Below are 23,510 nucleotides of genomic sequence, written 5' to 3' on the forward strand. Positions count from 1 at the left end.
TAGCTTGCTATTTCCTTCAATTCTTTGGAAAATTCTAGCATACTTTTGAACTTATACTTTTATATATGTTTTATGATCTGCAGATTGGAACCAAGGAGTATATACCCGCTTATATCTAGACTTCAAATAGCAACCAATGCATGAGGGGTAGTTTCCAAGATTATTTCTCTTTCCTAGATAAAAATAAATTATTTTAATTATTTCTTAAATTTATAATTTATATTTTCTATTTCTGTCTATACATATGTGTTTTGATGTTAGTTCATAATAAGTATTTCATTAACAATTGCATCCTTCTTAAAAAGGAATTACCTCAGGAAAAGGTAATTGGTCTAAGTTTTGTGGATCCCCATGCTACCAATTAGAGATTTAGTAGATGACAGGTAATAAGCTTTTCTTTTTAAATGCAAATACCATCCTCTGGATAATAAGGGCCAATTGGTCTTTTATATCTTAGTACATATTACTTTAACACTGCAGGTTTGGTTTAAGCGAGGAGAGGAAGGGAAGGAGAGGTAATTTTGTACTGTTAGAAAAACAAAATTCAACTTCGTATATTTGAAGAACTAATTGGCTTTATTAAGTGATTCAGGAATTGGGCAGCATCCCATCTAGCAACTAGAAGGACGCTGTGAGGGGATTGTACAAAATGGAAGCTTTTTATAGGAAGAAGGGTAGGTCAAGGGAACTATTAACATTAGAAAAGAAAGGATTGTTTTTAAATCAGGGCATCCTCTTGGGGGGGAAGGGAGCAGGCCAGTGTTTTTATCATGCAGATCGCCTCTTCTTTCTATGGGAGATGGAGAGGGCCCGCGTGACAGATTACCTGTTTGGTGTTGACCAGAAAATTCCAAACTGTTGATTAAGGTTATATTTCTGGGACAGGAAGAAACAGCAATTAAGTTGAGTATTAAATCTAGGTTTGATATCATGGGCTTTAGCACAAGCGATGCCAATTTAGGCCTGTGGTTTTCTCTTTAACATTACCCTAAGAAATTTCTAGAAAGGGAAAGTCCTTGGGGTCTGTGGTTCACCTCAGAAAGGCTTTTGCATAGTGTGAGGATTTGAAAAGTGGAAAATAAGAGCTGTAGAGCTTGGCAAAAGGAGTATATAAGGAAAGGCAAGCCTTCCGAAAGGGAAGCTGTAGTTGCTTTGTAATGCGGCAGCTACTCCCTGTGTCTTTAAACTGTCTCTCTGCCGGGCCAGCTTTGTCCCTTACACCAAAAGGTTGCCGGCTTGATTCGCACTCAGGGACATACCTGGGTTGTGGGTTTGAGCTCCAGTCAGGGAGCATATGGAAGGCAACCAGGCGATGTTTCTCTCTCACATCCATATTTCTCTCTCGTCTCCCTTCCTCTCTAAGCATATCCTCAAGCGAGGATTAAAAACAAAAACAAAAAACTGTCTCTCTTTCTGCTTTCATAGCAAAAGTTAGTAATATTGGCTTTAGCTGCTCAGTATTAGTTTGGTTATCTGGGTGTATTTACTATATGCAGTAAATGCAATTATTTTGTTTAATTCTAGAATAGAATGTTCTAGTTAACTGAGAAATGCCAGATAATATACAGATTATACATTTTCAAGGAACAGCAGTCCACCCAAAGATACTGAAACTATGCTAAAAGCACTAGTATTTGATTTTTTTTGACTATATAAATATCATAGTCACATAAAAGAACAATTATTAAAACAGAAATGATTACTTTTTAGAAACATCAGTTATTTTCAAATTCCTCTTCTAGCTCATGACTATGTATTCTTACAGATTTAAGAAATACAGTGTACATAGAAATTATATTCTGTTTTTTACTTATGATTTTTGTACACATTTACTGCAGAGGAGAGAGACCACTGGGTTGATGTGTTATGTAATTTTAATGTCTTCTCATTAAGCATTGAAATCATTTCTCTTTTTTCTTGGTTAATGAATATCTTTATTCCTAAAATGTATTTATTTCTCTTCTTTTAATATTTGATTAGGGGGGAAAAAAATACCAAAAATGAGATTACTGGGTAAATGGGAGTAAGGGTTTGTATGTCACTTGATGTCACCAAATTGCCCTAATAGATACTTTGCCCAGCAGTAGTGCATGAAATGTGCTTATTTTACCAATCTTTCTAGCTTTGGATTTTATTTTTTTACTTTTTTAATTGGTGTCAAATTGTGCCAACTTGATTTAGCAGTCTATTTTTTTCTTTTTTGAAAGTTAATTTTTTTTTTTTAGAGTTTATAGTGAAAAGTTTATCAGTGAAGGAGTGGGACAGGGAGAAGGCTGCCACATAGGCAGAGCCCCTCCCTAGTGGGATTTACTTCTTTCATTGAGGCTCATTCAGTTGAGGGTTAAGGCTTTCACTAAGGGGGAGGGGTATTCAGGGTTTTTCCCAGAAAGGTGTGGGGACTTCTCAGAAAAGCCCAGGCAGCCACATGGTGTCCTTTAGATGGGCTTTCCATTTCTAAGGGGGCGGGGTTTAGTATGCTAATAACTTACAATGAGCGTATAATGAAGCTAGGGGTTCCCATAAGGACCATGTTGGATTGAGCTGGTCTTTTGTTGTTTCTAAGCCATAAATCCGTTGGAGGTTGGTTGGTGTTGTTTTTTTAATAAAAACTTTTAATTCTCTCTCTTGTTTGTCCATTTATCAATGGCTTAACCCAGCAGGCTGGATTTGATAGAACTGTCTTAGCGATTAATATTTTCTTAATGCTTAAAAGCCTTCTCCATGCACTTGCAGCAATGCTTAATGGAAATTTGGGGTTAATATGCTTCCACATGAACTTTTCATTGGTTTATTTCTTTCTTTGATGTATGATGTTTCAAGTGATGAAATACATAGTTTGCTAATACTCAGTTGCCAAAGACAAAGAAGAAAACATATGTCACTTGATTTAACAAGATTCTTATATTTGCAATTTTATTCAAATTTTAAAGTAGGATATTTTTAAAGTATCATGAATCACCTGAGCCTTCAGAAAAGTTTATGACTGGCATAACAGCGTTGTTCCTTTGGTGTTCAATGTTTTCTAGATGCAGCTTTAGTTGAATACCAGTAGATGGCACTAATTACATAAACAATTCAACAAGTTAATGAAGAGGGAAAGAAGTACATGAAGTATTTTTTTCTGTTCACAGTTGGTATATGTCAAACATTCAACAACTATATGGGAGCTTACTTTTATACTTTTTTCTCTCCCCTGATAAAAACAATTAAGATCAGTTTATTTCCACTTAATTGCTACTAAATTGAAATACCTGGTACTGGTTCTTATTCAACATGCTGCATTTGAAATGTTTTGTCATGAAAAATGGGTTAGCTTATACTCTTATGACTGACTAAACCACATGATAAGTTAAAAGCAGTTATGTAGACATGTTCTGAACTGAGGATACTTTTGTACTAAGTTTTTCATTTTAAAATTAAACTTATTGGGGTGACATTGGCTAATAAAATTATATAGGTTTCAAGTGTACAATTTTGTATATACAATGGAATACTTCTCAGCCATAAGAAAAGGTGAAATACTGCCATTTGTGACAACACAGATGGATGTTGAGAATATCATGCTAAGCGAAATAAGTCAGACAGAAAAAAAATCAAGAACCATATGATGTCTCTCATATATGGGATATAAAACTGAAAGCAACAAATGAACCAACAAGTAAAACAAACAAACCAAAACACATAGAACACAGGCAATAGTATGGTGGTTACCGGAGGTGGGGGGTAGGAGTCATAAAGGGTACAGGGGAGTCAAATATATGGTGATGGAGGAAGATTTGACTTTGGGTGGTGGGTATATATGTTTTTTTCATTTTATAACAAGCATGTGTTATAAATGTATTATAGTAATTTGAAAAACATATAATAAATAATTTTTAGGAGGACCAAAAAGAAACTGTGATTAGAGATTTCTGACATCCGGAGAAAACTGACATCCGTTCTCTTTCTCATATGCATCTGTAGCAGTTGGCCAAAGACCTCCGCCAGTGGAAGATAAATGTCGATGTGGCCAATGACTTGGCACTGAAACTTCTCCGGGATTATTCTGCAGACGATACCAGAAAAGTACACATGATAACAGAGAACATCAATGCCTCTTGGGCAAGCATTCAGAAAAGGTACGAACTACGTTACTTCTAAAACTATTGTTGGCTGGAATGATGGCGTGGTGACACTGGTTGGACAGTGAAGATGTGTTTTCCCAATCTTGCTTAACCAGGCTTGTGAGGATCCAAGATGACAAATCTAATAAAACTCACAGGCTTGCCCAAGTCCTCTTATTTTAAAGATGAGGGACCTGGGGAAATTACGTGATTTTCCCACAGTCACAAAGGTAGTGACATAGCTGAGATTATACAAAACCAAAATACTGATTTACAGTAAAAGAACCATTGATCAGTCTGCTTTGAGACTCTACCCAAAGAAATATCAAGGAAATTTTTAAAAAATGATTTTGAACTAAGAGCAGAAGCTTAGGAGTAATGACCTATTGATATATGGAAAATAAGAGACCAAATAAATCTTGAAATTGAGTTAGAGACTGAAGAGTGAAAACTACTGTGAAAATGGATTAAAGCTGCTGACTCGGGGGGAATAGAGCAGCTCTAGTCCTGAATTCCAGACAGTGGGTGTTCAGATAACCATGGAAAAGAAGATTCACCCTGAAGTTGGGGAGTTATATTTGGAGCTCTATCAAAAAGACCCTGGTGGAGAGAGGGCCTCCTCTCAGTGATAAGGTTGGACTTTCTGATCCCAATACAGATCCAGTATCTGTTCAATTAAGTCCCTAGTAGGCTCAGGAAGACTTTCTCATATGCAGTCGATTGATATCGCAGAGTCAATAGTTAGATCTCAATGGGAAATACCTGTTTTTCAATGAGAAGCCTCTTTAGAAAAGTAAATTAAGATCAGAAATTAATTTGATGGATTTAGGGAATTTCTATGGTACAAAACCAGGGTTTCAGGGGAGGTCTGTGTCATTGACTCACTCTTTCTGGCAGACCCCTGTCTACATTCTCATGCTCTTTGAATCTCCAAGCACCTCTCTCAGTTCTTTTGATCACTTTATTAAGGTCTTTGGAATCCTACAGGAAGGGCTTCTAGTTTATACTTTGACATGGTCCCTAAGAAGCTACCACTTAAAGAAAGTATATAATTATTTCTCTAACGGGTAAAATAAAGTAGAATGTTAGAAGCCAAATTACATTTTTCGCTGGTCCATACAGAATCTGCAATTTGCCAAATTTATTTTGACTCATTCCTCTAAGGTTCTTCCGTATTCTTTCTCTCATATGCTCTGAAATTTCATCCACTTGTGTAGTTTCAGTCCGCTGATGACTGTCCATTTACACCAGTTGCAGCTGAGAAGGATCTTTTGAGTTTCAGACCTGCATATCCTACTGATTTCTTTCCATTTTAATGTCCCCCAGAAACTTCAAACCAAGTACACCCAATGCTGAGCTCATCTTTGCCCCCTTTCAACCTTTGTCTGCAAATGTCACCTACTTCTCTCCCAATGAGCCCTCTCCAGTGAACGTGACCACAGCCCATTCAGTTGTCCAAGTCAGAAGCTCATGCTTGCCTCTTCCACCGTAGCCACACTAGCCAAGCGATTACAAAGCTATTTACTGCCCAAGTAGCTTTCAAATCCAGTCCCTTGCCATCAGCCCTACGCCTTGCCTGCCATGCCTTGCCTTAATGACATCACTCACCTAACTGGTTTCCCTTCTTCTAGCCTTCCTGCCTCCCATCCACCCTCCACATAGAGTACAGCATATTCACGTCGCTCACCCTCCTCCCACTCTTAAAGCCTCTAGTGACTTATCCATTATTATTTGAAGAAAGTTCACACTCCTGTAAATGATTTCAAGGTCTTGCAGGATTTGACCTTTCCTTAAAACTCCAGCGTAATGGCCTGCTCTCGCTCTACCCCCCCTTTCCCATCGCCGACACAAGTAACCTGGAGCTGTGTCACTTCCTCGTAGTCATGTTTTGTCTCCCCACTTACCTAATGACCAGGTCTCAGTGTAAATGCCAGTTCCTGCAGGAAGCCTTCTCTGACTACCAACCCTCAAGCCCCTGCTCTTTGGGCCCCTTTTGTAGTACTTATCTCACTATCCTGGAGTTAAGTGTTTGCCGGTCTTGCTCTCCACAAGGATCTTATGCTAGATACTAAACACTAGTTAAGTGTTTGCTGGCCTTGGCCCTGTGGGGGTGTGCACATTGGCTGCTTGTACACCATATTGCCTAGCACTTAGCTTGGCATAGAGTAACTACCCCCAAAACATTTTTTATTAAATAGGTAAATGAACAAACGAACAAAATCACTAACTACAAGTGTTTTGATGTGCCAGTAACTCAACACAGAAGAAAGACGTATCCCTTAGGATGGCCTCCAGTTTCAGCTAACTGGAAACCCAAGCCCAGTAGCTCGCCCAATAGAGGTCTGTTTTCTCACTTCGTGAGAAGTTCAGAGACAGGCAGGTGCCGATGGCTCCGTGGCTCAGCAGTGTCATCCCTAAAGTCTCCGTGTTTTTCTTGGCATTTTCTCAGAACATTTGCATCCCAGCAGGAAGAGGAAGGGAAGGAGGCAGTGCTTGCATCAGGAAAGCCATGGCTTTCCCAGGAACTTTAGGGCCTGAACTATGTCCAAAGCCACCTCTGGTTCCCAGGAATTTAGGTAGAGCCATCCCATAGAGAACGTCTGCTGATGGGCATGGAAAGAATGAAGGGATAAACGGGCATGCTGTAGGTGGACAGTGTTGTTTTCTGGAGAGAACCACTCAAAGCCTTGCGTAAATACAGCATACCCATGCGGCTCGTATAGTCGCGCGAAGTGTATTTGTGCGGTATATTCACGTAGGATTGTAATAGGAATGGGCCATTGGGCCTAATGGTTGCTCTGAGAGGTCGTGAGAGCTGCGTTCCCTATTAGCTGATTCCTTTACGTTCAAAATTCACATTCTGTGTATGCTCAGTGTGTGTCAGCCGCACAGATGAAACCTGACTATGGCTTCTCGAATTTTACGTTCTTATAGATCTTATACTAGATACAGAACAAGAAAACTCTTCGTGTGATCTTTTGCATTTGGACGTTTGAATCCAATATCTTGCCCAGCTAACCCCAGAAGTGAAGTCACCTCCTGCTGCAGATCTGGGCTGTCTAGTAGGGTAGCCACTAGCCACAGGTGGCTATTTAAATGTAAATTCATTATCATAAAATTTAAAGTTGATTTTTCTCCATCTCATCAGCCACCTAGGAAGTGCTCAAGAGTCACATGTTGCTATTGGCTTCCCTTTTGGCCAGTACAAAGTAGAAGGTTTCCATCATCACTGAGAATTTGCAGCAGTCCTGCTCTGGACCATCTTTGTCTGCATTCACCTAAGCCGTTCAGGGCACATTTATAACAATTACACCATATTACTCCAAGAGAAGTTTTTTGCCAAATTTTATAAATAAACAGTGTTTCTTAACAAAGCTGTTCACAGTATCCTGTTTCCTTGTTTCTACCTTATCTCTTCTGTTTACCCATCTTCTAGAGTTGGTGTTTAAAGTCTCAAAAACTACAACTATCACAGGATGTAAACACTTTCACTTTTGTTGTGAATTATATAAACATAATTTTTAAAGGAGAGATTATTTATATTGATATTCAGGTTATGGAGAAAAAGTATCCCATATCTTTGAAAGTATCTGTAACCAAGACTTTTCAGGTAGAAGGGACTCTGTTGAAATCATTTTGATTACATTATTTCTCAGTTCAGTTTTACTACTGAACACTAATGTATTGCCTAACCTGAAGCTTTCAATCATAGGGATAAATATGATTCGAAAGCCTATTAAAAGCAGTAAGACTTCAATTCAGTTTTAAATTGTTGAATGTTAAATAAGACATAAAAAATGTAACTTGGAAGAACTTTACTTGATATCATACACTGGCAGGGTGTCGTTTCAAGACCTAATCAAAACCAAAAGTCAGCTAATTTTTTTACATTTTAGCCTTCAAGTTTATTAATAGGTCAGAAGACCTTTGTTTACCATTTTATACAGATAAATATAAATATAAATAGCCACGTGGGCCTAAAAGGAACTTGTCTACCATTCATGAATAGAAGAGCAACTTGTTTCTCAACTAAATTCCATAGTTTAACGATTCACATCAGAACATAGATCATTGCTGTGACCTGTGTAGGAAAATACTTTCTTTTCCTGATCCTATTCCTTGTAGAGTACATGTTAACACATAAAGACAGAAACGAGGGTCTCTGCAAGTTCATGTCTTGCTCTTCAACCTCCGGGAACAGATATGCATTGGTGAGTAAGATAATATTAGATGTGATATTACAAATTATTGTGAGAAGCCTCTAAGGATTAGATTTCAAGGACTGCCATCTGGCTGATGACTTTATGATGACACTGTCATGAGATTTCATTTCCTTATTTCTATTCCGGGATCACTCTTTAAACAAGAAATGAGCATTAAATCTGAACTGTCTGTCCGTTGCTGTAGGAGGGCTCCCACAACTACCAATCAGCAAGGAGCCAACCGCTCAAGAGGAGGGCTGTTCCTAGCTCAGAGGTTTCAACAGGCTGACAGTTCCTCGCAAAAGCTCCCAGATACCCGAACAATCTCTCTAGGTTCTTACAAAGACATAGCATGTATGTTTGAACATGCACACACGTGTATATGTGTGTACATACACAAAAATATACTATTCCTTAAGTAATATCTCAGTATTCTACTGTCCTTCCTAGTAATTTGTTTCAAAATTTAATAATACGATTACTATTTGATAAACTGAAAAACTGTCACCTGTGTTTTCCGTCTTTGACAACCGTGAAGGCACTTCTTGCTTCTCTAGTTTTAGATCCTTTCTCTTTTTCACTTTAAAGGAACAAGAAAAGGGAGGGGGGGAACTATGGATCCCTAGTATGTGCGCAGCAAAGAGGTGCTTGAGCTGGGCCCTGGGTCTCTTCCATATTCTCGAACAGACACTTTCAGCAATAGCTGTGCTTTCTTTCTCGGGGATCTTCTGTTTCTTCTTTCTTCTTGCTCCTTTCAGCCAACCCTCATGCTCCAGTCTCCCTCACCCTAAAATACATTTTTTACAATACCACCTTCTGTGTCTAGCCCTGCTTGCTTCCCCTTGCCATAACTGACATGCTGTTTCCTGCTCTTCAGCTCCTGGTTCTGCTTTGACCCGCTCCGCTCTGGCTTCCCCAGCCCCACCACTTTACTGAAAACAGGGGCTCCCTGAAATCGGCAGTGACTCTTATAATAGCTAATTGCCCTACTTGGATTTATTAACCTACTTTATTTTAACGTTGATCCTATTGATTAACTCTACCAGTTGAAACTTTCCCTTCCTTGGTTTCCAGAATGACAATATTCTCCTGTTTCTCTAGTCAGTATGATTAAGGGTGAAGCGCTTGGCACAGCGCCTAGCACACGGGAAGAGCTCAGCATACGCCATCTACCCTAAACACCCTGAGAATTCACTCACTCCTCAGTGAATGTTTTGATGCTAAGTAGGTGCTAGGTATGTGGGCTCAGCTCTTGGTCGTAGCTGTACAGTGGTGAACATCCCTACCCTCATGAAGCTTGTATTCTGGAAGAAGGTGGGAGACAGACATTAACAAATAAAAAAGTGAAATCTATGGCACATCAGATCATAATAAAGAGGAAAAGGAGTTGAGGGAGAGAGAGAAGGGGAAGAGACGTGCTGTTATTTCAATCTGCTAGTTAAGAAAAGTCTCAGTGAAAGGGTTACATTTAAGCAAAACCTAAAGAGCCTGAGGATGTAGCCCTGTTGATAACTAGGAGAATGGCCTAGGAGGGTCCTTATAATGCCCTGAGGCAGGAACATGCTTGGCAAGGTGGAGGAACCTTAAGGAGATCAGTGTGGTAAGAAAGGGGCAGCCAGCCAGTGTGTAGTAGACCCGAGTTCAGAGAGGGAGAGGAATCCAATTGCGTTGGGCCCCGTGGGCCTCTCCAGGGACCTTTGCTTTTCCTCTGAACGAGCTGGGGGTCATTGGAAAGTTTTGAGCAGAGGAATGCATGTTTTGACTTACCTGGCCCCTCTGTTATAATAGACTAAAGGGAAGCAGCGAACCATTAGGGGACTGTCGCCATCATTCAGTCAAGAGATGACTCTGGTTTAGGCCGCAGGAGGAGAGGTGAATGTGGTAGCAGGTGGTTGGATTTCACTATATTTTGGGGACAGGACACAAAAGGTTTTATAATGGACTGGATTTCGGTGTGAAAGAGAGTGAGAAAAGTCTACAGTTTTTAGCCTAAGCAACTAGAAAGTGAGGTGCCCATTTACTGAGATGAGGAAGACTCTGAAAGCACCACGCTTTGGGGAGATGTAGACTCGTTCCGTTTGACCTGTCCATCACGCATCCAGGTGAGACGTGGAGTAGATAGCGAGATATAAAATCTTAAGTTCTGGGGAGATGGTAGTGACTTGAGATGCAAATTTGCAATTTTAACAATAATTAATATAGCTCTCTTTGCTGTATACAACCCTTAAATGTTGGTTTTCCATTCTTAATTCTCTCTTCTTTCTCTATACACTTTTTGAGTACCTTTGTCTTTTGGCTTCAACTACCATTAAGACTCCTCAGTTTGTTTTCCTCATCCAAGGATAAGTTTTTATTGATTTTAGAGAGAGAGAAAGGGGTGGGGGAGAGAGAGAGAGAGAGAAAGAGAGACAGGGAGAGAGAGAGTGAGGGAGAGAGAACATAGATGTAAGAGAAATAGCGAAAATAGCGATCTTTGCCTCCTGCGCATGACCTCACTGGGGATCGAACCCGCAACCTGGGTGTGTGCCCTGACCTGGAATGGAACCTGCAACCCTTTGGTGCACAGGATGATACTCAGCCAACTCAGTCGGCCAGGGCAAGACTCTTCAGTTTTTATTTTAATCTTACATCTTTCTCATGACCTCCAGAACTTACAGCTACCTACCATACATCTCCATCTGCACATCCTACAGGCTCCAAAATGTGTCAAATACAATGCATTATATGCCCCTAAAACAATGCTAGATTTCCTGTTTTCAGTGTAATTGAATTACCTAACTTTATTGTCTCTAAAACTGGAAACCCAAGATATACCTTCTACTTTTTTCTCCCTCTCTCCTCTCTATTCTCCTAATACATGTATTAAATTGGCTTTTAAATTCTGTGAACTCTACTTCCAAAATTGCTCTAGAAGCTATTCCCTTTTCTTTATTCCTATTGTCCCCTCATCCTAAAGCCTCTCCATATTTGACCTGGGAGATTGTCACCACCTTTTATCTGTGCTCCCAGCCACGGAGTGTCTACACTCACTTGGCCTTCACAGTGGCCCCAGAATTAATTTTCTTAAAACTAATCTTCTGGATTCCCTTTGTTCCCAGCACTCTTTTTCACCCTCTTGAGATCTGAGGGATGATACTTACGTATGCGATATGCCCCCAAAAGCATACCCAAGTTTTTCTGAAAATAAAAATAAACAGATAGGTTTCAAGTGTACAATCTACGACGCATCATCTGTATATTGCATTGTGTGCCCACAACCCAAAGTCAAATCTTCTATCAAATCCTATATAATTTTATTAACCAATGTTACCCCAATACATTTATTTTAAAAATAAACAAATAGCCCTGGCCAGTGTGGCTTGGTTGGTTGGAGAGTCATCCTGTGTACCAGGAGCTTGCGGGTTTGATTCCTGGTCAGGACACATACCTAGGTTTCGGGTTCGATCCCCAGTCAGTGTCCTCCCCCCTTCCCTCCCTCCCTCCTACTGTCCCTCTCTATCTCAAATCAAAAGCAAATAGCATCACAAATTTTTGTTTATCAGGATGTTTATTTAGCAGAGGGACAAGCATGTGAACGTCATTAGAGAATCTAATGCTCTATCCACAAACGCTGTCCTTTCTCCAAACATTTTTGGAATTTGTTTTCTAGAACTACCTGGGGACTACTCTGTCATTATTGTATTAGCCACACCTTGTGTTTTGCTCAAAAATCATGTTCAATAGTTGTTTGTGAATTGAACGAAATCATCAGATGTTAGTGCTAAATGGCTTTGGATTATTTCCAAAAATGTAAAGATGAAGATTTGCTGCTGCCCTTGAAGCTATGTAAAGAATGCAATATGATGCTAGCAGGGCATTTGTTTCAAATACAACCTCTTATTTAGTCAGGGACTGCTTATGATATATTTGTAGCATGTTACAGTCATAAATATTAAAGCTACAGATGACCTTAAAGCTGCCCGCTCAAACTTTTCAATTTAGAGTAGCCTATTTTTAATCCCTCTCATGCAAAATATACCTTCTATTCCATGTTAAGGACTAAAAGGATTTGGTATAATATTAAAAAATACAATCCACGAGCAATTCCTTCAGGTACACTTCTTTTGGCAGCCTGAGGAAGTTTCTTTTGGCTCTTTAAGAGAGTTATAAATACCTTTATGAGGCATTCCCATTTTTATACTGCTGAGATCCAATATTCCCAACTGATTATGAAGCCCAAGAATTCTCACCATCTAACAACAGGATAATATAACACCTGTAATGGGGATCCTTGGGGCTCCGGGCCAGGGAGTGTCATTATCCATCCAGATCTAAAAGGTTCGTGGTGGTAACTGCCTGCTTCATTTTATGTCATCTCCCTTAAAGTAATCAGACTGTTTCTAGCTTGCAGGAATTGCACGCAAAGGGAGACATCTGGAACCACATCACTGGTGATTTACTGCTGTGGAAAATTGCCTGGTGATGTGGCCAAGTAACCATTTCCATTCCTACCTAGTCCTGTAGTTCTGAACCAGGCTGGCCAGCCCACCACAGTATGTGCTTGGAAATTTATCCAGGAAAGACTCTAAAATTAAAGAAAATTTCTCATTGTTTCCCAAAGAAAAATTGTAGGACCTGAACAGACCTTTCTTTCTTCATTCATAAATGTAATGTTGCGGTGTCTAAAATGAAAGCAAATGGGAGAAAGTTTCCCTTCCTTGGTTTAATCGAACAATTCATGTTAGCAACAGCATCTATTATGTTACTTTTCAGTTATATTTATATTTCCTTTGCATCACCACCATTCTCAAAAAAGTCTTTAAAATAGTGAATAAAATATATAAATTAGCTGGAGTTTATTCTTAGAAAGGCGAGTTATTTTGACAAATATCTGTAATCATCATTCGACTTATAATTGTCCATTTCTAACAATCACATAGTTTGGGGATCTTTTGGCTTAATTCAGTTTATAATAGGGATTGATTTTTCTCTACATCACGAATTCAGTTGTGTTCTTTCTTTTTAAAAAATGATGCAGGATATATGTACAGGTGTTGGTAAGTTTTGTGAAAAGTAGTCCTTTAAATCCCCCCCAGTGTGGAGGGGGTTATTTAAGCAGTTCTAGGTGGTGGCCAATAGCTGCTCTTTCTGCAGCCCCCTTTTACCTGCTGGGAAACCTGATACCATCCCTGGCTAATTGAAGCAAAGAGCCTGGCTCAGGTCCTTTCTCTGGTGTGGAGCAGTTTCAGATTCTTGAGCCAAGCAGAATCTGAACTCCTGGCAGCCACTACCTACTTCCCATCCCAAGCCTAACAGCCTCGTGTCTTCAGCCCTGCACACACTTTGCGTTTCTGTGCCATTTCTGACCAAAGAGCTATTTATCTTGTTTCTGAGTTTAGATTCTGCCTTTTTTAATTTTCCAGTTTTTATTTTATGTACCATTGTTCCATGTTTAGAAGTTTCTTCTATACTTCGACATAATTTTCCTACTATAAAGTGATACTTAATGTAGAAAAAATTTTAAATTTAGAAAGAATCACACTGAACATTTTTAGCATTTCCTTTCATCATATTTTTGTAAGTATAGTTTGCCTATTTTTATTTTACTTACTCCCAATTTATTAACAGTCAAGAGAAGTTTCAGATAGTTTTGATTAGTAAGGTAATATGCAGGTATTCTTTATTCAACAAAAGAGTCTGAGGGGAAATACTTCCTTGAGGTATTTCACATGGTGGCTTATTAAACAGGCAGAAACAAAAGCAGTGGCCTCATGCCTCCAGCCAATGCTCAGTGCTCTGTCCATTCGGCCTAGCATCAGTGTTCACCCAAACACATGAAGCTATTTAAATTAGCCAGGGAACCCATTTCCCATGCAAAGCAGTGGTTACATGTTTTAAGTATCTTCTAATATTCAGCTTTGCATCCCTACTGTGATGCTCATTTTATCACTCTCAGTCCAGTCAGTGTCTTCGTGCCACAGGGCACTTAAAGCAATAACACAGACCGACTGTGCACACCTTTAGAGGTTATCACCACATTGCTTAGATTTGTGGCTGCTCCCACAATCCCTAGGAGTTGTGGTTTTCTTCTATATTGTAAGTATTCTAGATCTACGTAATGAGATTGAGTTAGCTGTTAAACATTAACTTTATCATGAACTCTTTTTAAAAACTATTTGACCTGGCCGACTTGGCTCACAGATTGAGCATCGACCTCGGATCCAGGAGATCTCCATTCGATTCCCCGTCAGGGCTCATGCCCGGGTTGTGGGCTCCATCCCCAGCAGGGGGCACGCAGGAGGCAGCCGGTCAATGACTCTCTCATCATTGATGTTTCTCTCTCTCTCTCTCCTTCTCCCTTCCTCTCTCTGAAATCAATAAATATATATATATATTTAAATGAAATAAGCCCCCCATAAAAATGACCAAATACAGTTTTCATCGTGAGACAAATTAGGTGAAAAATAATAACCATGAATTCATGATTATTTATAATTTTATGGGGTTTTGGTGGTGAGATATGGCCTATTAATATATACTATGCAAATAATTCCTAAGTTGTCTGTTAAAATAGAAGTGCTAAAATGGCATTTTTCGTTTTAGCTCTGAGGATAGCTATTGACCTCTCCTTAGAGCTGGTGTTCCAAACCCAAACCTGGGACTCTGAGGCCTATGCTCTCTTCATTGTTGCTTAATGGATACATATCAATTTGGAAGGAGGTTCTGGCAGCTTTTCACAGTAATCTAATCTCATCTCTGTCCCTTTCAATATTTTCATCAGTGACTTGGATGGAGACGTAGATACCATTCTTATCAAATTTGCCCATGACACAAAGCAGGGAGAAATAGCAAATACAGCAGACAAGAGTATCAGAAGCCAAAAAGATTTCAACAAATTGGAGCGGTAGGCTGAATATTGAAAGATGAAATGTAAATATAAGGTGCTATTCTTGAGGTCAAAAGAAAAGTGAAATAAAAACAAAATCCAACTTACTTAGCCTGGGCTCCCTTTTCTTAGGGAGAAGGAAACTCCCTAAGGTGGAGAGTTATGTGCAGAAAGTTGGTTGAGGAGTGTTTCCAAGAAATACATTTGTAAGTATGTGAAAGAGGCAGGATCGGTCAGAGAGAGAAGCTAACCTGCAGTGAATCTGCAGTGAATATAAGAATTTATATTTCAGCTTATTTGAGAAAGGGATTTTGTGATAGAGCTGACCAAAGATGGAACAGGCTGCCTTGTAAGGTCATAGAAGTGTTCAAAAACACGTTGGGATAATAATTTCAAGTGTCAGGTGACACATGACTTTGGCACCCTCTTATAGTCTTTTCCTAAAGTTTTTTTTTTTTTTTTTTTTTTCCCCCAAATGGAGTTCTGCCAGAACTAGTGCCATAATACATTAATAAGTGTTAGCTCAAGAAAGGATTATTTGGTCAAAAAAGAAAGTTTAGATAACAGGTTAAGTCAAGGTAAACAAATTTCTTTTCTGTGGAATTAATGAATTTTTATTATAGTGTCTACACTGTGAATAAAGAAAGTGTGTGTGTTTAGGAATGGAGGGGGGAGGGGTAGATTTATACAGTGTGTATCCCTTCTAAAACTTGACCATGGAACCAGTTTCTCAAGAAGAATCTTACATGACACTGTGGCATCTGGCCCAATAATCAGTCCTCAGTAAGCATTTGTAATACAGATAGCACAGTATGTAGCATAGATACTGCATGGAGATCATTTCACTGGGAGTTACCAGAATAGTGTTCTTGAGTACCATTAGCTCAACTCTACTTGGGCATAAATTTCTCATCTAATCAAGGGAAGTTGTGTTATTCTATCTTTGACTCTGCTGAGATATCTTTTCTAGTATTCACTTGGGACTGTTACTCTCACTTCATATTCTGTTGGAAGTTTAGGGTCTTTTTCTGGGAATATTAATAAATTTATGATAGATAGATAGATAGATAGATAGATAGATAGATAGATAGATAGATGATAGATAGATAGATAGATAGATAGATAGATAGATAGATAGATAGATGATAGATAGGTGATAGAGGGAGGGATGGATGGATAGATGGAGGGAGGGATGGAGGGAGGGAGAGAGGGAGGGAGGAAGGGAGGGAAGGGTGGATGGAGGGAAGGATGGATGGATGGATGGATGGATGGATGGATGGATGGATGGATGGATGGATGGATGGATGGAGAGGTGGAGGGAGGGAGGGATGGATGAATGGAGGGATGGATGGATAGATGGAGGGAGTGAAGGAGGGAGGGAGGGAGGGATGGATGGATAGATAAGGGAGAGGGAGATGGGTGGGGGGACTGGGAGAAAGAGAAAGAAGGAAGGACACGGATGATGGTGGCAGCAGAGAGAGGGATTGCGTCTCTGGCCCAGCATATTTCACTCACACTGAATCTTTGTTTTCCTGAGACTTTCCACAGTGATAAGGGAGGGAAATCACTTATAAATCACAGAGGTAATTTAGGATATCTTTAGTGAAAGAAGTCTATTTTAGTAGATAACAATAAACAATAGAAACTATTATAATTGCTGGGATCTGCTAATAAGTTATTTTCTAGAAACAAGAACTCCATTAACCCTCCTTGGTACTCTGTCCTCATTAACATTTTAATAGCATGGGACTAACACTTATGGTTTTTTCCCCACACAAACCATATAATCCACAATGATTACACTTAGCCTAACTGTCAGGTGGCTGCAGGTAGACAGTTCTAGAAACCCAGCCAAGCACTTGGGGGGGGGAGTGTGTATGGGTGTGTGTGTGAGAGAGAGAGGGAATCGGCCCCCATATGCTTCTCCTGTAGAGTGGCCAACCGGCCAGCCTCTCGCTTGGCAGCCATTCCTGAGGGACAGGCTGGTCCCCTCTGCGGAGAGGCCAGGGCTCCTCAGCGGAGCAGCCTGAAGAACAGGGCTGAAGCCCCAGGTCCTAGCAGGATTTTGCAGACTGCTTTGCAAACCGGTGGCTTGGGGCTCCTTCTTGACTACAAGTCCTTAATGGACAGGGTAGGGCAGCTTGCTCAGCAGAGCTCCACTCTCCCTTGCCATGTGGCAGGCAGGTGGACAGACATCTTTACAATTCGCTAACCTGCATTTCAAGTGGATGTAACATTTTACAGCTCTGAGTTAACCTTTTTCAGTATCAAAATACTCCTAACTCAGATGAAGATACTGAGGCAGGGAGAGTCTGTGATTTTCCCAGGTTCAAAACCCCAGCTTTGTTGTAATTGTGATGCAGAGATTTTTTTTTATTTTTATTTTTTTTACCTTTGCCAGCATCGTTAAAGTGACTCACTCTAAGAAGGCATCTAAGCAAGCATTTGCCATTCTTTATGGAGAATCGAGTTTCCCTCCATCTTATCTGTATTTCAGAGTTGTGCCAAATTTTGCTTTTGAAAATGTGGCATCTGTTAGAGCCTTACGACTCTTAACTTTAAAAGAAAAGGTCCCAAACGGTGACAGTTGTATGTGCACTGGTGTGAGTACGACATAGTGGACATGAGGTGAAAGGCCTGATACTGATGCGCATTTGCCATTTTCTAATTAATTGCTTCAGTAAAAATTAAGCGCTCACTCTTTTCCATGTCCCGCAGTAGGTGTTGGAAATGATGAACACAATTCTCCTTGAATATATATTCCACTCACAGAAGTAATATGCAGTTTTATTAGTTCCAGCACCAAAGGTACACCAATACTTTTATTTTGATCTCATCATTTTTTCATGAAGATTAAAATAATTGCAACTATGTCACATGTTACAAGTTTTAAGAGCTACTTTAAAAATACATGCTGCAGGAAAAGCACAATCAGGTGGGGGAAAGTATGGTTTCATATTTTCAAATGAGAAACCAGAAGTGTTTGTACCTGTCAAAGACACTCGGCTTATAGTTTATATGATAAACTAATACTTGACCTATAGAAAAATGCCAGTTTTCCTTAAAAGAACTCAAACTACTTCAGAGTAAACTAATTCTTTTTTTTTTTAATTTTATTTTTTGTTTAAAATATTACAGATGTCCCTTTTTCTCCCCAATGCCCCGTTCCACCCCGTCCCACCCCCCTCCCCAGTCCCTCTCCCCACCATTGTCAATGTCCTTGGGTTGTGCATATAAATTCTTAAACTTAGTCCTGGAATCGGGTTATAGAATGGTTTAAATGTTATAAATAAGAAATGGAAAAAGAAAAAAGCAGTCTATCCACAAATCACTGTTTCCTGCTGACACCATTTATTGAGGACAGAAAGTGCCTGAGTGACGTGCGCAGTAGTTTCTAAGAAGGGCGGGAAGCAGCAATAAACTCTGACCACGTTTTTGTCATCACAGCGGGGAAGTGGAAGAGCTGAGTTAACTTTAAGTTGCTTGGGGAGCCAGTGACACCCTAAGTAATCACTGTGACGTTTTTGAACCTAAATTCAACACTTTGATTTCCAGCCAGAAGTGAACAGCTAGGTGAGACTCCGAAGCCTCCGTCGTTCTGAATGGCATCCGTCTTCCCCAGACGCTCCGCCTCCCCCTGTGTCACTTAAGCTTCCAGAGGTGACATTCAAGGATATTTCCAAATGAAATGTCCTTGTACTGCTTCTGATGCGGTAAACTTTGTTTGCAGGACTCATTGAGCAAAATAAGGATTGGACCAAAAAAAAAAAAAAAGTCAGTCTCTCTCTGCTCCTAGCAAAAAGCAGCTCGTAACTGTACTTATGCGAAATTAACAGGGAATTGACCAGATTGCTCAGTGATCTCCTTGCGTGGGAGTTTTGTGTTGTGCCAGTATCCGTGTTGTCACTAGCATATTGAAACCAACTAAAGCAAATCAGTTGGTTAATCATCAAGGGTTATTTAAATGACAACACCTCAATAGCATTTTCATTTTGGAAAAATGATGCCAGCCCGAGCATGAGCCAGGTGGTTTACAACTTAGTACCCACGTTTTAAAGTAGGTTGTTGTCACTCAAAGGATTTCTCATTGAGTTTTCTTATGATTCATGGGTGCTAGAATTTGGGAGAACTCTCTTAGGTAATACGAGAAGAGTAAGATTAAATACGTGAATTTTGTTACCAGAGCTCAGCTCTGATTATTTTTGCTGAACTTTGTTGCGCATATTAACTTTATCGTACTCGTAACAGTGGACTGTGAAGTTCTAAACAAGGTGAACATATACTTCTTCTGGATAATTTTAAAGAATTTTGGCTTACATGGGACCTTTTTTATTTTTTAAAGGTCAAAAAAATCTCTTCAAAGATTTAATTACTGTGGGAATTTTGTTTTTTAAAAGAACACAACCTGTAGAAAGGTTGCTTACAATATTTATATTGTTGACTAATTCTAAAGGGTCATGACATCAATTAATTCATTGAGGAGCATTAACATTACCTTTTTATTTAATAATGCATATCATGAAAATTCAGGGCAAAATTAATTTAGACTATGGAATATATAATAGATGAATATTCATGTGTTTTAACACTCTTGACTTCCCTACAAAATGATGAAAACTTGCATGAGGAACGAGACTTTAGAATCCATCCCACATCCCACATAAATATAACTATACTATAAGAAAAATAAATATTTCTTTAGCTATATCCATAAATTAAGGATATTTATAATGTGGTGTCTTAGAAGAAATGTTTAGCTTGGTGTTAGTAGGGATGCTTGGGGAAAATAAAACTCGAAGAAACATTGCCCCTGCGGTGCCTCCTCCCTTATTTGTTATTTCTACCACTTCTGTGCTCCTGTCCCCAACTTCGCCTCCCTCTTTGTTCATTTTTATCTCCCCCTCAACCTCCACGTGTGTATTTTTGGCATTTGCTTCCTTCCCGTGGGCTCTTGCCCGCTGCCAGGTCTTATATACCTGTCCCTGTCCTCATGCCTCCATCCCCAGGGGCAAATGCCTTGTACCTCAGCTCCCTCCAGAATCTTGCCCTTCCAGTTCTCCTGCTGCCCAGCATTTTCCTCCTTTTCTAGACTCTTCTTTGTCTCATCTGTATATTTCTTGGTTTTGACTCGGTGCTGTTGCACATTTAGGAAATGGCACCTAAGGGCACTGTTCTCCGAGCAGAGCTTTAGGCCAGCCATCTGGAATGCTGCCGTGAAGGGGGCCTAACTCACCGCGGCTCATTTTTTCCACAGTGCGTGCAAACTGCCTTGATCTCAATAGAAAGGTGTCATCATTGAGGGAACCAAATGCACAAAAATTTCCTTCCTTATTTTTCTCCTAGAAATACAGCAGAAATTCTTTTATTTTTTACTTATTTTATTTTTTACTTTTTTAATGTATCTTTATTGTGGAAAGAATTACAGATGTCACCTTTTTTCCCCACTGACCCCTTCCACCTCGCACCCACCCCCTACCAGGCTTCCCCACACTATTGCCTGTGTCCATGGCTGATGCATATATGCATATAAATTCTTTGGAAGGAGGCAGAAATGATTTTAAACCAGATATGTAGAATGACACTTGTGTTAAACGAACACAGTGTTCTCATCTTAGCATCTTATTGGAAGCGTATTCTGTTGGACCCTGATATCTACTCACTTTCGGTTTTCAAATAATATGCACCTATCCATTAATCCATTAATTGCATATTATTTTTTAATTTATTGGGGTGACATTGGTTATTTTTAATATATCTTTTACATAAAAGACTCCCTTCTGAAAGCTCTTATTTAGGAAATAATTTGTAAAAAATGTTCACAGTATATGCTTATTTCCTCTTTCTAGTCCAAACTCTAGCTATCTGAAGCTTTGTATATATATATTTTTAAATTATAACAGAAATGCTTACACTTTTTCATTCCTGTCAAAACAGATTTATCAGAGTTAGGTGAGCTTAAAATAATATATTACTGTATACATTAGAAAGTTGATTTGCTCCTTCCATCATGTTTGCTGCCTTTCACCGCAGCAAAATTGTAAATGTAAACTTATCCCCTAGAAGGTGAGCAGGGCTGCAGTTTTCAACTAATTGGGAGAAGCAGCCCTGAGTTGAGCACTGTCAGGCTGATTTGAGTCTTAAGATATGATGATGATTATTGTGTCAAATGTAATCAGGAATGTGGGCCTGAACTAACTAAAGGGCTGGCTGTTTTTAATTCAGGTTCGTATATGAAATAGACCTCCAGTTCACCGGTAGTCACAGCTGGCTGTAAAAGAGAGCAATTTTTAAAATGTGATTTAGTGCTCTGCGGAGCTGTAAGGATGAGGGATTGGGCACACAGGGGGAAAATATCCTAATTCTCTCCTTAAAAATTCTGTTTATTTTCAGTATGATATCCTTCATCTTGAAATTTCCCTGTAGCTCTGTGTCAGTGGTTTTCAACCTTCTCAGATCCACTGTCACACCCTTTTCTTTTCTTAGAACAAATACTTTGTAATGCCTTCTTTACTATCATAAATCAAAATTTGTAGAAAAATATACCCAACCTATAGACATAATTTTTTGTTTGTTTCTATAGACACAGTTTCTAAAAATGATGCCCTGACTTAAATGTGAAACATAAATGAGAGTCATATACAATAAAATTATATGTATTTCAGTATGCAACTACCCAGTTAGGATCAAACTGGAACACGAGTGAAGTTTTGAGATGATTATATTATGAATGCAACATCAACAAATGGAGAATGACACCAGTTTTTCCAAAGTGCTGAACAAATCTTGGCAAAATGCTTAACAACACAAAGTAAAATTTTCCTTGGATTTTCATGGCAAATTAGTTGCATTTCTGAAAAATTCAATGTGTATTAAAACCTTGACAAAGATATTTTGTGTTTATATGTCAAACTGAGTAAAGTCCTGGGTTTGGGTGTTTAGAAGCAGGATTTCTTCCTATGAGTGTCCGGTGGGACTTTCCAACATGCTGTAGGACTTGAGACAGTTCTTCATTGTGCTTGAAGTCCACCATCTCTAGCCACTCCCCATGAAATGCCAGTAGCACTCTTGAATCACTGTTAATTAAACACCCTCCCTCAATTTCCAGAAAGGCTCTGTTATGTGGTCCGTAAAATTGGGTAAAATATTTTTCAGACAAGAACTGATTTGTGGATTAATGAAATAATATTCTCTGAGAACCATACAGTTGCCATTTTCTCAAGGCTGAATGAAAGGAGCAAACATTTAACATCTGCTAGATTGTCTATCAGTCTTTTAAAATTCTGTGATTATCACTGCAGTTACAATCTATTCCTGTCACCTTTATTGAATGGCATGGTCTCTTCAAAAGAGTGATGATGACATCTCTCCCATGGCTACATTAATTGCCTTCTAACTAGATGTTGGCAAATGCAGATAAATTCTATATAAACATCACAGGAGATATTGTAACTCCCCAAGACTTTAAAAATGATGAGTGCTACTTAGATGGAGGCTGTAAGAGATATATGAACCCATTTCTTGAAGAGATCAATGAGGTAATTTTGTAGAACAAGCTCAGATCCATATACAGAGAAAAATAAAACCTACAGTATCTATAGGGTTGAAGCAAAAATAAGTTTTTGCATTGGAGAAATTTCAGACTGGAAGATGAACAAAATGCAGCAGTTTATTTGCATTTCATCAGGGCATTTGACAAGGCCTTTCATTATATTCTTGTGAATAGGTTGGAGAAATACTGGCTAGCTGCAAGGTAAATTAGGTGGTTTGAAAACCATTTCAAGCTTTCACACAAAGGATGTTGATGAATAGATCAGTGTCAAATAGTGAAGGGAGATCTCTGGTGCTATATCACAAGGTTCTATTCTCTTTCCTGACACACTGGATGTTTCTGACAGAATATGAGTGGAGCTACAGAGATGACACCCATTCAAATTTATGGGTGGTACAAAGCAAGGAGGATAGGAGTACATTGGGTGATGGAATCAAATGGGTGCCTAGACAGGATAAATTATAAGGCCCTTTCAGTACGTGATATCGCTGGACCAAGATCAGACTTATAGGCAATCAGCAAATTTGCCAAAGTAGTGGATTAATTTTGACAGAAGTTGTTTGTTGTGCCCTCTGTTTTAGCACTGTACCTAAAAAATACTTTGAGTTAGCGTTCATTGCAGGGATGCTTTTTAAAAATTCAAAAGAAAAAAGATTTTCATGTAAGAGTAGTAGAAATTCAGTCATTGAATATTAAATACAGCATATCGTCTAGTGAAATCGTCCACCATTTCACTTTCACTGCTAGTACAAAACTTAATGAAAGATACAAGTTCCAAAGGTTTAATATCT

At 39.2% G+C, this 23,510-nt stretch overlaps 1 protein-coding gene across 1 annotated transcript in view; it reads left to right on the forward strand.

The window, feature by feature from the left end:
* Positions 1-23,510, forward strand: part of DMD (dystrophin) — a 1,831,916-nt gene that overhangs the window by 1,353,922 nt on the left and 454,484 nt on the right. Inside the window, exon 54 of the mRNA XM_087813416.1 lies at positions 3,964-4,118. Within this exon, the coding sequence (XP_087669542.1) occupies positions 3,964-4,118 (155 nt within the window). The remainder of the gene's footprint in view (positions 1-3,963; positions 4,119-23,510) is intronic.

The sequence above is a fragment of the Miniopterus natalensis genome, chromosome X (assembly GCF_054644295.1).
Source record: "Miniopterus natalensis isolate mMinNat1 chromosome X, mMinNat1.hap1, whole genome shotgun sequence".
In the NCBI taxonomy this organism is placed as follows: Eukaryota; Metazoa; Chordata; class Mammalia; order Chiroptera; family Miniopteridae; genus Miniopterus; species Miniopterus natalensis.